General features: G+C 48.6%; 1 protein-coding gene across 1 annotated transcript in view; it reads right to left on the bottom strand.

Moving 5' to 3' along the window:
• Window positions 1-3,493: 3,493 nt before the first annotated feature.
• The window catches only part of LOC107124102 (centrosome-associated protein 350-like), a 79,247-nt gene continuing 69,108 nt past the window's right edge, over window positions 3,494-13,632 (bottom strand). Inside the window, exons 24-28 of the mRNA XM_015427490.1 lie at window positions 12,055-12,248; window positions 9,325-9,509; window positions 6,775-6,862; window positions 5,075-5,088; window positions 3,494-3,626 (exon numbers count right to left, since the gene is read on the bottom strand). Of these exons, the coding sequence (XP_015282976.1) occupies window positions 3,494-3,626; window positions 5,075-5,088; window positions 6,775-6,862; window positions 9,325-9,509; window positions 12,055-12,248 (614 nt within the window). The remainder of the gene's footprint in view (window positions 3,627-5,074; window positions 5,089-6,774; window positions 6,863-9,324; window positions 9,510-12,054; window positions 12,249-13,632) is intronic.

The following is a 13,632-nucleotide window of genomic DNA, read 5'->3' as shown; positions in this document are numbered from 1 at the left end:
CAGAAAAGAACAGAATCTTCTCCATTTATAGTCGTAGGACTTCCGAGTAGTGAGCTTCCTGGAATTTAAAAGGATGTTCACTACACGTAAGGAGAAGTCTGCGATGGTATCTGCCATGCCATCAGTTTCAACTGAGGTATGTTGTGATGTAGGATGGGGGAGTCTGAGAGAAGGAGTAGGTCCGGGGCCGGGGGGAACTGATGGTATATCCCCCAGGATAGCTCGAGGACTGTTGAAAACCAAGGCCGTCTTGGCCACCATGGTGTTATTAGGATACAGTTTACGTGGTCCTTGAGTATCTTGCGGACCACTATCAGAAGCAGAGGTAAGGGAGGAAACAGGTAAAGATGTGTCGAGGACCAAGGATGAAGGAGGCCGTCTCCGAGAGATTGCGGGTCGTTGCCTCCTCGAATGCAGAACAAAGGACACATTTTGTTGTTCCTTGTGGCAAAAAATGTCGACTTGGGGAGCTCCCCACCTGTGGAAGAGTGGGAGGAGGTATGTTGGGTTCATCCCCCACTCGTGAAGGCTGAGTCCTGCTCGACTTAGATGGTCTGCCTCCACATTCATGCGTCCCGGGATGTGAGTGGCCACGAGGAATATGTCGTTGGTGATGCAAAACTCCCACAAATTGATTGCCAGGGTGCAGAGGCAGGGTGCAGAGACAGTGCCTCCCTGTCTGTTGACGTAGGATACCGCTGTGGTGTTGTCCGTTAGGACCGTGACACATTTTCCCTTGATTAAGGGGAGGAAACTGGTTACAGCGTATTGTATGGCCAGGAGTTCAAGGAAGTTTATGTGTCGGTTCCTTGTATGTGTGTTCCACTTGTCTCCAACAGAAAGGCGCATGCAGTGTGCACCCCACCCCGTCAGGGAAGCATCGTCATGATGGTGACCTCGGGTGATGGAGGGTGGAAGGGCGCTCCCTGAAGGATATTCAAAGGGACAGTCCACCAAAGTAAAGAGTCCTTTATGCTGGGAGGAGGGGATAGGACGACAGTGTGTGCGTTTTTCGACAGGTCGTAGTTGCGAATGAACCATAGTTGTAAGGGATGCATTTTGAGTCTTGCAAAGACGAGAACCGACGTAGTCGCAGCCATAAGACCGAGCAGCCTCTGGATTTGGAAGGCAGTGACAGAGGGTTGGGTATGGACGACGATGGCTAGGGAAATTATGTCTGCGGCCCTGTCTGGAGGCAGGTAAGCCATGCATGTGTTTGAGTCCAAGATAGCGCCGATGTATTGTATAGTCTTTGTGAAAACTCTCGGGACACTGGAAAGGCCGAATGGTAGGGCCGTATATTGATAGTGGTGTTGGCCAATTGCAAAGCGTAGGTATTGGAAGTGGAAGGGGTGGATAGTGAGGTGGAAATATGCGTCCTGGAGGTCTAGGGTGACCATCCAGACGTGTCTGCGAAGCAGTGGCATGATCTGTTGTAGGGAGACCATGCGGAAGCAGTGGTAGGTCACAATACGGTTCAGTTCCCTGAGATCTAATATGGGTTGAATGCCTCTGTCTCTCTTCGGGACTGTGAAGTATCGGGAGTAAAATCCTGTCCCCTGGAGGTGTGGTGGTACACGTTTGATGGCTCCCTTCTGCAGAAGGACGGACACCTCCTCGAGGAGAGGTGGGGAAGGGGGTGTGGAGACGACGACCGGAGTGTTGGGATTCTGATGGAACTGAATTTTGTAACCTCGGGTCAAGATGGACAGGACCCACTCGTCTGAGGTGATGAGACGGCAGGCATGGATAAATGGAAAGAGACGGGTATGAGCTGACTCGGCGACAGGAAAGTCAAAAACCCTGTTTGGAGGGCTTGGGTTGTTTGGTGCGGGAAGCTTGTTGTCCGGAACTGAACTTTGGCTTTTGGTAGGCGGGTTTTTGGCCTCCTGAAGACATTCTCGGTCTCCATCTTGTGACCGGAGACTGATGAGTTGGGGTACGTCTCTGCCAGGACCTCGACCAGGTGCGGGGACGGTATTGTTGCCTCGCAGAGGATGAGACTCCTAGTGCTCGAGACCAGTGTTCCCTCTAAGCTGAGTTAGCTCACAGTTTTTTATCCTCCAGCTCACACATTTTTGTCTCAGCTCAGGAAGGATGGCTCCAGAGCAAACTAATTAATGCAGGAGCCAAATGGCTTGCTCACAACATTAATGCCAGTAGCTCACAAAGTAGAATTTTTGCTCACAAGACTCCACGGCTTAGAGGGAACATTGCTCGAGACGCCTTAATGCTCTTATCCAACACATAAGATCTGGTGTCTAATGGGAGATTAGTGTTGCGAAGCCAGGAATGTCTTCTGAGAGCTATTTCAGAGGCCATGGTTCTTGAAGATGCCTCGAGGACATGTTTGGTAGTGTTAAGCTGTTGTTTTGCTAACACCATGCCTTCCTTTTGTAAGAGTCTTGCTGCCTGAAGTTTATCGTCTGGGAGATGGCTGAGAAGCTCTGAGAACCGTTCCCAGAGAGTATACTGATACCGGTTCATACAGGCCAGGTAGTTAGTGGCCTTGACTCCCAATGTCCCTGTGGAATAGAAACGCCTGCCAAATACATCTTCTTAGATTTGGAGGAAGATGTTATAACCATGGGGTTTGGCTGAGGGTGTGAGAATAGAAACTCGGCCTCTGACTCTTGGACCCTGAACATGTGGTCAAGCTTTTTTGTGGAAACAGGAGCGGATGAAGGTTTGAGCTATGGAGACTTCGGTGCCTGTAAAAGAACTGAGGACATAGGCAAAGCCAAGGTGGAAGATGTATCCAGGTGAACTATATCGTAAACTGAATCTGTCGCTTGCGGATGTTGTTGGACGACAGAGAGGCCTAAAGAGTGGGCCATTCTTTTTACTAGATCAGTGTACGAAGTGAGGTTATCAGATGGAGATACAGGTAAATCCTCCGTGACATCCTGATTTGGAGATGCATGGTCAGGAGAGGTGTGAGCCTCAGAAGCCTCCGTATCTGAGTCCTCCTCAATGAAATCAGAAGAATCGTGTTGTGCCGTGTGGACCGAGGTGTCTTGACGACAGACTACGGGTTTAGTTCGGACGACAGGAACGACAGGTTTTGGAGTGACGGGAGGGTTAATAGGAAGGCTTGGTTCCATGGCATGGTGTAATGGTTCTACTACAGGAGGACGTGAAAGAGATGCTGAAGGTTTCGACTTGTGAGGAGACCTCGACCTATGAACATAGTGGAACGAATAGCGATCCCACTCAGAATATCCCGCAGGAGTCAACCACGGCATGGATGGTGGATAAGCCCCATACAGGTACCGCAACTGTCTTTCATCCCACGCCATTGGTGGAGGGGGGGGCAGGAAGACTCTTGGGGAGCGACTTCTGGACCTTAGACTCCTGGGAGACAAGGCAGTGGCATTGGAGCGGGAGGCACTATAGGGGCATCACCCATGCAGACACCGCTTCCTTCCCCTTCTTCGCCATCTTAAGGGACTTGGAGGTGCCCTTCTTCGCGGACTTATGTTCTGTACTTGCCTTAGCCTTCTTCTTGATTGGCGTAGAGGCGGACGATCGTGTCTTTGATGTTGAGGGCTTCAGTGTCGGGTGGTTGACATCGGAGGCAGGCCTTGGTGTCGGAGCTGTCGATGTACACGGCCTCTCCTCTATCTCTGAGGCGGGAGCAAGGGCGGATTCGAGCGATGCCACTTTAAGGCACGCAGCGCGGTTCTTCCTGGTTTGGTTGGAGAAACGTGCACAATGACGGCAGGACTCCGGCTTGTGAGACTCTCCGAGGCAAAAGATGCAGAGGGTGTGATGGTCTGAAGGAGCAAGCTTGCTACCACAGCGTCTGCATCTCTTAAAAACTCCCCACTTCTCCATAAAGAAGAGAAATGGAGGGAACGGTTGAGGGGGGAGGGTAGCCCGAAGGCCTGAGGTAAATTCTCCTCAGAAGAAAATAATTAATATATTTTTTAGAGCAAACAACTAAAAACGAACTGAAAATGAAAAAGACGTTAGAAAATAACTCCTAAGAGCTGTGAGACGAAGCTAATAGCGAAGCTAACAGCGAACTGATCAGACCGAGAAGGAAAAAGGTCTTTCCAACGCGGCGGTAAGAAAAGAACTGGCAGGATGTCTGCGCCCACCCCTCTGGGCATGCGCGGTGGGGTTCCTGTGCATGCCCGAGGGACTGGGCGCAAAAATCCGTTAAAAGAGCTTGCTACAGCACCGATCGATCCAGCGCATGCAATGATCCCCATTGGTGTGAAGCACAGAGACCACGACGAAGATATTTATTTAAATGGTGCATTTATTTTATTTTCCTCAAAAGCCTGTATCTAGGCTGATGAGCATGATTTAAATCTTATACTAAAGAAACAAAATGACATTAAAAACCAATTGTTTGCCTTTGCACTCTATGGAAAGAATCACACTACAGCTAGTCATGACTAAATTCAGCTGAATCCAATTAGATGCAACAATCCTAATCAGGACTATTAGGGTTGCCAAGTCGTGGCGGGGGATCGTAGGTCTTCACAGAATCCTTGCCGCGGGGACAGCGAGACGCGTTGCACCCGCCGTCGCCAGGATCTGACGCTATGCGTTGCTCTGGCAACGGGGCTCCAAACAGCCCCGTTGCCAGAGCGACGCACAGCGTCATGTCCTGGTGACGGCAGTGCAACGCGTCTCGCCGTCCCCGCAGCAAGGATTCTGCGGAGACATGCAGATCCCCCGCCGCGATTTGGCGAGATTTGGCAGGCCTAAGGACTATTCAAAAGTAAGCCCCATGTTATTCAGTGGTGCTTAATTCGAGAAAAATGCTCTTCAGACCACAACTACAGCTCTCAGTGAAACTCAGACACAGCCAACTCTACCTGGATCAGGGCCACACCCACCTTTCTCCTGGAAACGGTCTCTGTACATCACAGGAAAAGCTGCAGCCTTTCCCCCTTCATACCACACAAGAGCGCAACTGGAAATCCACATCTGGACTTTACCTCTGTACTACCCTTCCCAGGAGGTCCGAAAAATTCTGAGGAGTCTGCTCACCTGCAAAGTTGCTACTGGGAGAGCCAGGGAAGGTCTCCCTCCAACCCCAATTCACTCTGCACCCTACCCCGACTCTTTAAGCTGCAAACAGCGCAAAGAGCACGGCAGCTTGTAACAACGTGGAATTGGAGAAGCATACGCTTCATCCACAACTCCGCCTCCCTCCACTGGTCTCATTCTTTACCAGAAAAGAGAAGAAATTACTCTCTCATACACTATACTACTTATTGTTAGTACTATACAATAAGGTAGCTGTGCACGATGGTATTCATCTTTGCCTGGAGCTCAGTACCTCAAGCAACTGCGACATGGAGTAAGCAGAATCTATTTCTTTTAACTCTTCTCCCCTTCCCCCTCTCTAATTTGTAATCATGATATATAATAACGTATGTGAATACACTATGCAAAGCCTGGATATATCATCTAGCAGCATCTGATATGTTTTTGTACAGTATTTATACTACATCTAAAGATATAAACTACATTATTTAAAAAGCTCCTGCCTTGCATGAGGCCTCCAAATGTCTTGGTTTGGTACGGCTAAGAATGGCCCCGGTCACACGGGCCGGGCACGTGTGCGGTTATGGGGGGGGGGGGGGGGAGGCGTGGCTGTTTGCCCTGGAGTGAACTACCGCGCAGCAGCCGGATCAGACGTCCCGCCGACGTCCCGTGGTTGGGGGGAGGTGCGGATCATACCTCACTCCTGCGGCGCGGCAAAGAAGCGCCGCCGCGGGGGTTGTGTTGTTTTTTTAACCCAAGTGTTCACATGCGCCGTTGGGTGCTTGTGCGCACCCTTGGAGACTTGACAAAAAAAATATATTTTCGCGACGGGACATGGGCGGGTGCTGGATGCCACGAGCTAACACCAGAAATGTGATCTGACACCCGCCCTAGTACTTTGGAGGTACTAGTTTTTTACAGCACATCTTCGGAGTGAAGCCTCGAGTGAGCCACGGGAGCTCTACGCTTCCCAGATGTGGCGGTGAGATCGCGCCCGGAAAATCTGCCTATTTTCCGTCTCTCTAGCGTGCCTAATGTTCCGTGTGACCGGGGCCAATGAAGACTAAGTGCCCTTGGCAGGCCTGCAAATATTTAAATGAATGCTTCTTTGGCCCTGATTTGGGGGATCTTTCAGGTAGCTTATTTCATGCCTGATGGCATGAAGACACCAGCAGTACAAAACAATGTGGTGTGGCTGAATAAATGTGCTGCTAGTGCACATTTCCTCAACATCTAAGGGAGCTTCTCCAAAGGCCACAAGACTTTCAGTGCTCCTGATACCTACACATTGAGATCATGCAGCACAGGCTTAGTGTTGCCTCTCAACCACACTAGCTCAGACTTCAACAACCAGAAGCAGTCTCTCAGTTCTGCAGAAGTCAGGATTCAACAAGGGATGCCAGGTCTCCTGCTTTGGTAGGGAGACTTCCTGCCCCCCAGGCCAGCCGTTCCTGCTGCCACTCAGCTGGCTGCGGGAGAACGGAGGGCGATCGCCTGCAACATGATGTAATTTCAAGAGTCATGGCATCACCAGCAATGTCCTATCAACTGGCCAAAACTCATGGTACAATGCCAGAGTGTCTCCAGGAAGGCGATGACGTCACTTTCAGCCACGTCAGAAGTGATGCCGATAAGAGTTTTGGCTGAACGCCAGAGCATCACCAGGGAGGGTAGGATGTGACCAGCAAGGAGGGGGCTCCTAACTGGAGAGTCTCCTGCCAGTTGCCAGCCCCATGCTAGTGGCCCTATCTTCAAAGTAATTTTTACCTTTTCCTGCTGCAGCTTCATAATCAGGCCACGCTGCTTCTTTCGAATAGGGGGCATCTTGTCATCCTCTCCTTTGTCTCTCAAGCGCCTGGGAAGAATCAATAGAACAGTCTTATATTTTCAACAGAATAACTTGCATCAGATTTGCATTTTTATATTTCTTTTTTTTTGGCTATTCTGAAAATATTTTTAAATTAAATTTTAGAAAAGGTACATACAAAGTTATAAACAGTAATAACAATACAACATTATAACAAACAAATCAGGCAACAGTAACACTAAAAATAGTTGAAAGGGGGAGCTTTACACATTCGGGATGTTAATACAATGAAAAGTGCAAATATTTCTTAGGTAGCACATTCTCACTTGTAGAATTATTTGAAATGTAATCGAAGAAACCATACAATTTTTCTATAAGACATGACTGATAGGCAGAATTGTCTGCAGTTATCAACTGATCTGAGATGTTGTCCATCACTACAAAGTCCCACACCTTTAAAAATCATTGCTTAATTGTGGGATTCTCATCTGACTTCCATTTCTGAGCTAATAAGATCTTTGCAGCTATTAGTAGTATGGCAATGAGTTCTCGTCTTTGCTTTGGAATATCATTCTTTGGCCAGAGATTCAACAAGAGAGTTTCAGGTTTGGGTGGGATTACATGGTGAGTAATATCTCGTATAATTTTAAGAATTTTAGTCCAAAATGGTTGGAGTTTTGGACATATCCACCAACAATGAACAAACGTTCCTACATTCTGACAGCCTTTCCAACATAACAGGCTGCTTAATGATTTGTAATAAAAGAGTCTGTAGCTGAATATTTAATTATTTTGACGTACAGGTAGTGGAAGACCAGATGAGATTCCATTGGTGTTCATGTATAACCATGTTGCAGTCCTTTTGCCATGCTTTTTGACAGCTAGATACACTGGACCATTGCATTTGATTTAGTATCTTGTATATTGTTGAGATCAGTCCCTGAGTTTTCATTGTTTCAGATTTTAGCAATTGTTCAAAGATGGTCAAGTCTCTAGTGAGTAGTGCATTTTGGATTTAAGTGCCATATCATGTAACTGATGGTACTGAATCCAGGGAATAATATGGTTTATCTCTAGTTGATGCTTTGACAATAATTGTCCTTTATTTATTATGTCCATTTTTATATTTCTTTATCAATAACAGAATAGTATCCAAGCATGCTCTCCCTTTAAATAATACCCAGAGTTTACAGTGATATACAGAAGCTACACTGCTGTTTATTTTATCACACATATCCTCCCCCTCACGATTAAACTTCCACTTAGCACATAATGCTTTTTTTGAATGTAGAGTTTAAAAACATACAGGCTGAAACTCCAGCTCTAAGAAGGTACACGTGGCTGTAAGAACATAAAACTTTGTGCAACAATGCAGAGAGCTGTGGTATCCACTGCAAGTAAGGTGTTGCACCAGAAATTTCTTATGTTGACAGATTACTATCAAGGATTAAAGGGGTGCATTTGCAGTGAATTCCACTGCATAGAATTCCACAATAAACTGGTTGGTTTTAAGAGGATGTAACTCTGCACTGCCTAAGTAAGTCATACACTGATTCAGTTCCACCTTGTCGTCCCCTCCCATTTTCCCTAAAAGACTCCCCCCAGGCCCCCTCAAGAGTCAGATGGCCTTTCTGGTCATTTTTTCACAGTAGTCCAGAACACTAATAAGAGGAGAGAAGATTGAGACCAAGATGTAACAGAGGCTAAGAATAGCAACAGATGGCATAACATAAAACTTCAGGATGGAGTGCAAGCTTGGATTACAAACTATTAAAGGTAAAGGTTCCCTTGCTCGAAAGCCAGTCGAATCCGACTCTAGGGTTGCGGTGCTCATCTCCGTTTCAAAGCCGAAGAGCCAGCGCTGTCTGAAGACGTTTCCGTGGTCATGTGGCCGGCATGACTAAACACCAAGGCACACAGAACGCTGTTACCTTCCCACCAATTTCTTGCTTTCGAACTGCTAGGTTGGCAGGAGCTGGAACTAGAGACGGGAGCTCACTCCATCTTGCGGCACCCAGGTCTCGAACTGCTGAACTACTGACCTTCCACAGCCTGCAGTTCAGCGTCTTAACCACTTAACCAAACTATTACCATAGATCTAATAATGATTGGCGGTTGCTCCTGTGCAGACAAAAAAAAATCTGCGTCCAAATTCCTCTTACTGATGTTCTAGACTACCATGAAAGAATGACCAAAGAGGGAGTATTTCTTGCAGTTACAGGAAATGATGTTTTGGAGCAGGGTTGGTCATCTGGTAACATATGGGCCAGCTCTGGTTCAGGTTTAAAGGCCCCGGATCTGTGTGTGACTAAATTGTGACATATGACATAAATTGTATGCACCGATGCTGCAAAAAACTGCAAGCAAAAGGAAGAAAGGAAAAACAGAGACTGACTGAGGAGCACTGCATGACAGAAGGGCTGGGGAGGGAGAGAGGAAAAGCACACACTTGGGAAGGGATTCCCCCTCCCCCTCAAGTCTCCCACTTCTGGCTTCCAGGATTCCCATACTTTTTCTGGTGCTCTAGCCAGGCTAGTTCAGCCTTGGTCTTCTCTTTCAGTGCTTTCTCGCGCAGTCGGAGCAGCGAGGACTGATGAGCTGCCCGCATTTCTTCTTCTTTCATGTATTGCCGCACCATTTCCATTGTGAATTTGGAAAAACTGTCTTGACCTCCTGAGAATGGCAGGCTTAGCTCCTGAAACAAGGACACAGTTCAAACTCTCAGTTCCCACAGAACAACCTGAAATATCTTTTCCCCATAAATCAGAGCAAAGGAAAATGCTCTTTAGCAGGGGTCATTTCGTAGAAAAAGAGGTGCAGGAGCTCATTAGCATAACTTATTAGCATATGCCACACCCCCTGACATCATCGGAAGTGTGTCAGAAAGCAACACCCACCACTCAGGCTCCACTGGACTGTTTTGGAGGGCTAGCTGGCGGGGGGGGAACGTGCAGATCTGCCCTCAGAGGAGAGAGAGCTTGTACCTGAAGGCGGGCCCGGGGGGGACACGACTGCTTCTTACCTGGCTGCTTCTTGCTCTGAGGGCTGCTAGGAGCAGGGGGTGGGGCTTGCTGCATGTACCCGCCCCCTGGGCTCCTTACTGCCAGAGCTCCACTCCTGTGCGCTCCCACAAGAAATGACCCCTGCTCTTTAGTAACCTATGTAGCATCACTGGACCAGCACCGCCCTCTTGTTTCAATAAAATGCACACCCAACACTGTAGAATGAGAAGCTGGTAAAAAAACCCTCATCTTGGGCATTAGTGAGCCTGTGCATGCTTTGAATCTAAAGTGACTGTTGCCTTTCCCCTCTGGTTCTCTTTTGGGAAGCCACTAAGGTTGCAGAGCACCATATAATGCTCCTCACATGCAGCTAGTTCATTTCCTCTGAAGCACGAATTAACACCCCAACTAGCCCCTGCCCACAGAAACAGGGATCCTGGGGTCCTAAAGTTCAACCCCCTGGCCAGTAACACTGAGGAACAAGAGGAGAGAGTTTAGGGGCAGCACAGGTCTGTAAAGCTTTGGCTCAATCTCTTCGGACTTGAGGCCTCACAACATTCTGGGTGCGTTCAGACGGGGCGTTTCTGCCGGCATAAACGCGATCAGACTCACCCTCCATTTTGCGAATCCCTCCGTTGGACGCCCGCTCACACGCTGCGGGCGTCGGCGTTTGGGTTTTTTTTAAAGCAGTTTGAACATGCACACAGGCAGCCATTCAGAGAATGGCGATTTTTGCGCATGCTCAACCTCCCCCTTACATTTAAACTTTAAAGGTAAGCAGTTACCTTTAAAGTTTGTTTGTTTTTTTAATTTCCCTTTAAAAGTTTGGACCACTTATTTGCTCTTCTGGTGAGTATCACTAGATAGCCGGAAAAGAATTCTTCGTACCTTGTATAGTCAAAGTCAGCTGGCCTTTCAAAGCCATATGGATCCACCCTGTGGACGTCGCTGGCGCGTCCTCCTTGCCGAGCCCCCCCCCGCTCCTCCTCGCCCTCCATGGGGAAGGAGTCCCCGGGATTCCTCCAGCACAGAATGGTTGACCCCCGCGGCGGGCTTGGAGCAGCCGGGGAGCAGCAGCAGCTCCTTCCTTGCAGTTGAGTCGCTCGCTGCTGGGGGGGGGCGTGGGAGACGGGGAGCATGCTTGGCCAGTCCAGGCTCCGAAGTGCGGTGGCGTTGCCCTTCAGGGGCGGCTGCTGCTGCTGCCATTCCCGGGTGCCAGCGCGCGCAGAGAGGCGAGGGGGAGGCGGCGGCGGAGCTGGGTTTGCCAGGGTGGCATCCTTCCCATGCCAGGCGCCCTAGCTCACACGGCCCCCTCTCGTCCCCGCGGAACGCTGCTGCCTCGGCGGGTCCGCACCAGGGCTGCCTTCTCCAGCTGCTTGCCTCCCTCCGGAAGCCCGGCACCCAGGTGCGCCTCCTGGAGGAAGGAGAGCCCCGCCGCAAACTTCTCGCCAGGCAGGACAACTTGTGGGAACGGCGGCGAGGAAGAAGCCTCCACCCGCCTGGCCTCCCTGTAGTCCCAGACTCCTCTAGGACGGTAAAGTAAGGGTTTTGGGTTTTTTTTAAACAAACGCTCAGGGCGAAGCTTCGCCTGAGCGCATATCGCTTAGTTTAAAAACAAAAATGGCGGGGGAAAGCCGGAAGCCTCAGGCTTCCGACGGAAGTGGCTGTGCACCGGAGGAGAGCGATCAGACGGAAGGGTTCATCGGAAGCCACCGTTGCACTCTGTTTACCACCACTTGGGACCTAGTGGCAGAGTGTAATGGTGTAAAAGGATTTACAACGGTTAGGGACGGGAGGCAGATGTTCGCCGTCTGAATGCCCGTAAGTACACCGGTTGGAACCGGCACCCTAACCGTTGTAAAGCCCCCGTCTGAACGCACCCTCTGTTCAACAAAGGGGTTTTATTTGTGCAATGAAGTTACATCCCTGCTCTCTTTGAAAAATACACTGCAGTTGCCAGGGAGCGAATGTGAAAGAAATGCTGTTGTATGGAAGGTTTTCAGGAGGATAAAGGTAAGTCTTAGACTCAGTTCTATTCCGTTCTCCACACCTAATTCTATTTCTAGAGATGAAAGTCTCTATTTTAGAAGTGACTACTGGGCCTTATGCAATTTTTGCATGTCTGTTTGACATGATATTCTTAATGAAGTTTTCAGAGCCTGTCTGTGAATAACTGGCCATTTTAAACTCCTTGGGAGAGTCTCAAACACATGAGGACACCAAATATTGAGAACTTGCTTTGACAGGTGACAAGGCTGGTTTTCCAGGAGGAGCGTCCTCATCAGAATAATCCTGGTGACCTCGTTTCTTCAAGTTAATCCGGCGGTGACTCTCAGAAGGTAGCAAGGATCGGAAGGACTTTTCTTCAATCTCATCTTCTGTCATGGACTCATCAAATTTCAGGGAATATTCTGTTGCAACAGAAGTTGAATCTGAGGAGGAAGCCAGAAAGTTTGATTCTCAAGGGAAAGCCTTTGTGATAGAAAAGGCCCACAAAGTAGGCTTGTCTCTTTTGTGAAACACATAGCTTAATAAATGAGCCATGTGTATCAGTGGTCCATAGCTCAGTGGCTCAGACTGTAAATGTGCAAGTGTGAATCACCTCACAGTGTCATTGTAAACTGGTTGGCCTGAGGGTGGGTGACTGAAGCCACACAACAGGGCTACCCACAGATAAGGTGGGATCTCTACCAACTGGGGGACTGCTCACGTATGCAGAAAACTATGATTTTGTAAATTATTTAAAAGAGAAAGAGGAAAAAAACAGTCTGACGAGACCTAAATATGTTCTAGAAGGGACTGAACATTCAGACCAATGACTATTAGTTTTTTAAAAAATGGGGGAAGAGAAATCACCCTGCTCATACCCCTGAGTGCTGACTGACTTCTGGAAGGGGACATTTTGAGGAAGAGCATTTTCAATTTGTTTCCCTCCACAGTTCCTTGTGGACTCCCATCTTGTTGGATTTAACATCCAACAACTGGCTGTTCATTTCAGGCAAAAAAACTAACTTGCTTTTTCCTTTCAGGTATAGCAGGGATATCACAAAGATGCACAGGGGAGCTACAACCCACACACCGCATCCCTCGAGACCGCTTACAGCTTGATCCTTCACGTAATTACTCAGATGTAAACCCTTTTATGAGTTCAGGGTGTTTTACTTCCAGATAAGAAAACAAAGGATTCTGATGCAGCCTGACAATTCCAATCCTCTGCAATTTGTGACATGTCCAGTCATGTTGCGAAGGTCAAGAGTACCCACAGTCTACAGAGAATGGGGCTGCTCGAAGAAGCTGCACATCAGGAAATCCCCACTTTGAGTCTCACCTTCTAGCTCAAAGACTAGCCACAATGATTTCAGCCGCTACCCACCACTATATTAGGGATCACTTTATGCTAACCTCTCCTGCACAGCTGTTGTAAGGCTCAGCGAAGTAATCAAAGTAGTGGGCCACTGCAACCTGCCTTGCATGGTCTCCCTTTCACATCCCAAAACAACAACAACAACAAAACACCCCAAACATTACCCCTCAACCACATGACTGCCTACAAGAGGCCTGAGTTTTTTCAAGATGAAAAACAGGTTGCTTACCAGTAACTGGTGATCTTCGAGTGGTCATCTGTGCATTCACACCAATGGGATCTAGTGCACCTGCGCTGGATCTGCCGGTGCCTAGCAAGCTCTCTTAAAAGGATTTTCGTGCCTGGCCCAACTGAGCATGCTCAGGAGCCCCAGTGAGCATGCCCAGAAGGGCAGGCACGGACATCCCGCCAGTTTCTACCAACCGCCGCGCATCAATCTCCTAACAAAACAA

Source organism: Gekko japonicus, unplaced genomic scaffold (assembly GCF_001447785.1).
Source record: "Gekko japonicus isolate JY-2015 unplaced genomic scaffold, Gekko_japonicus_V1.1 scaffold3860, whole genome shotgun sequence".
NCBI classification, from domain to species: domain Eukaryota; kingdom Metazoa; phylum Chordata; class Lepidosauria; order Squamata; family Gekkonidae; genus Gekko; species Gekko japonicus.
This window is presented reverse-complemented; position numbering and strand designations above follow the sequence as displayed.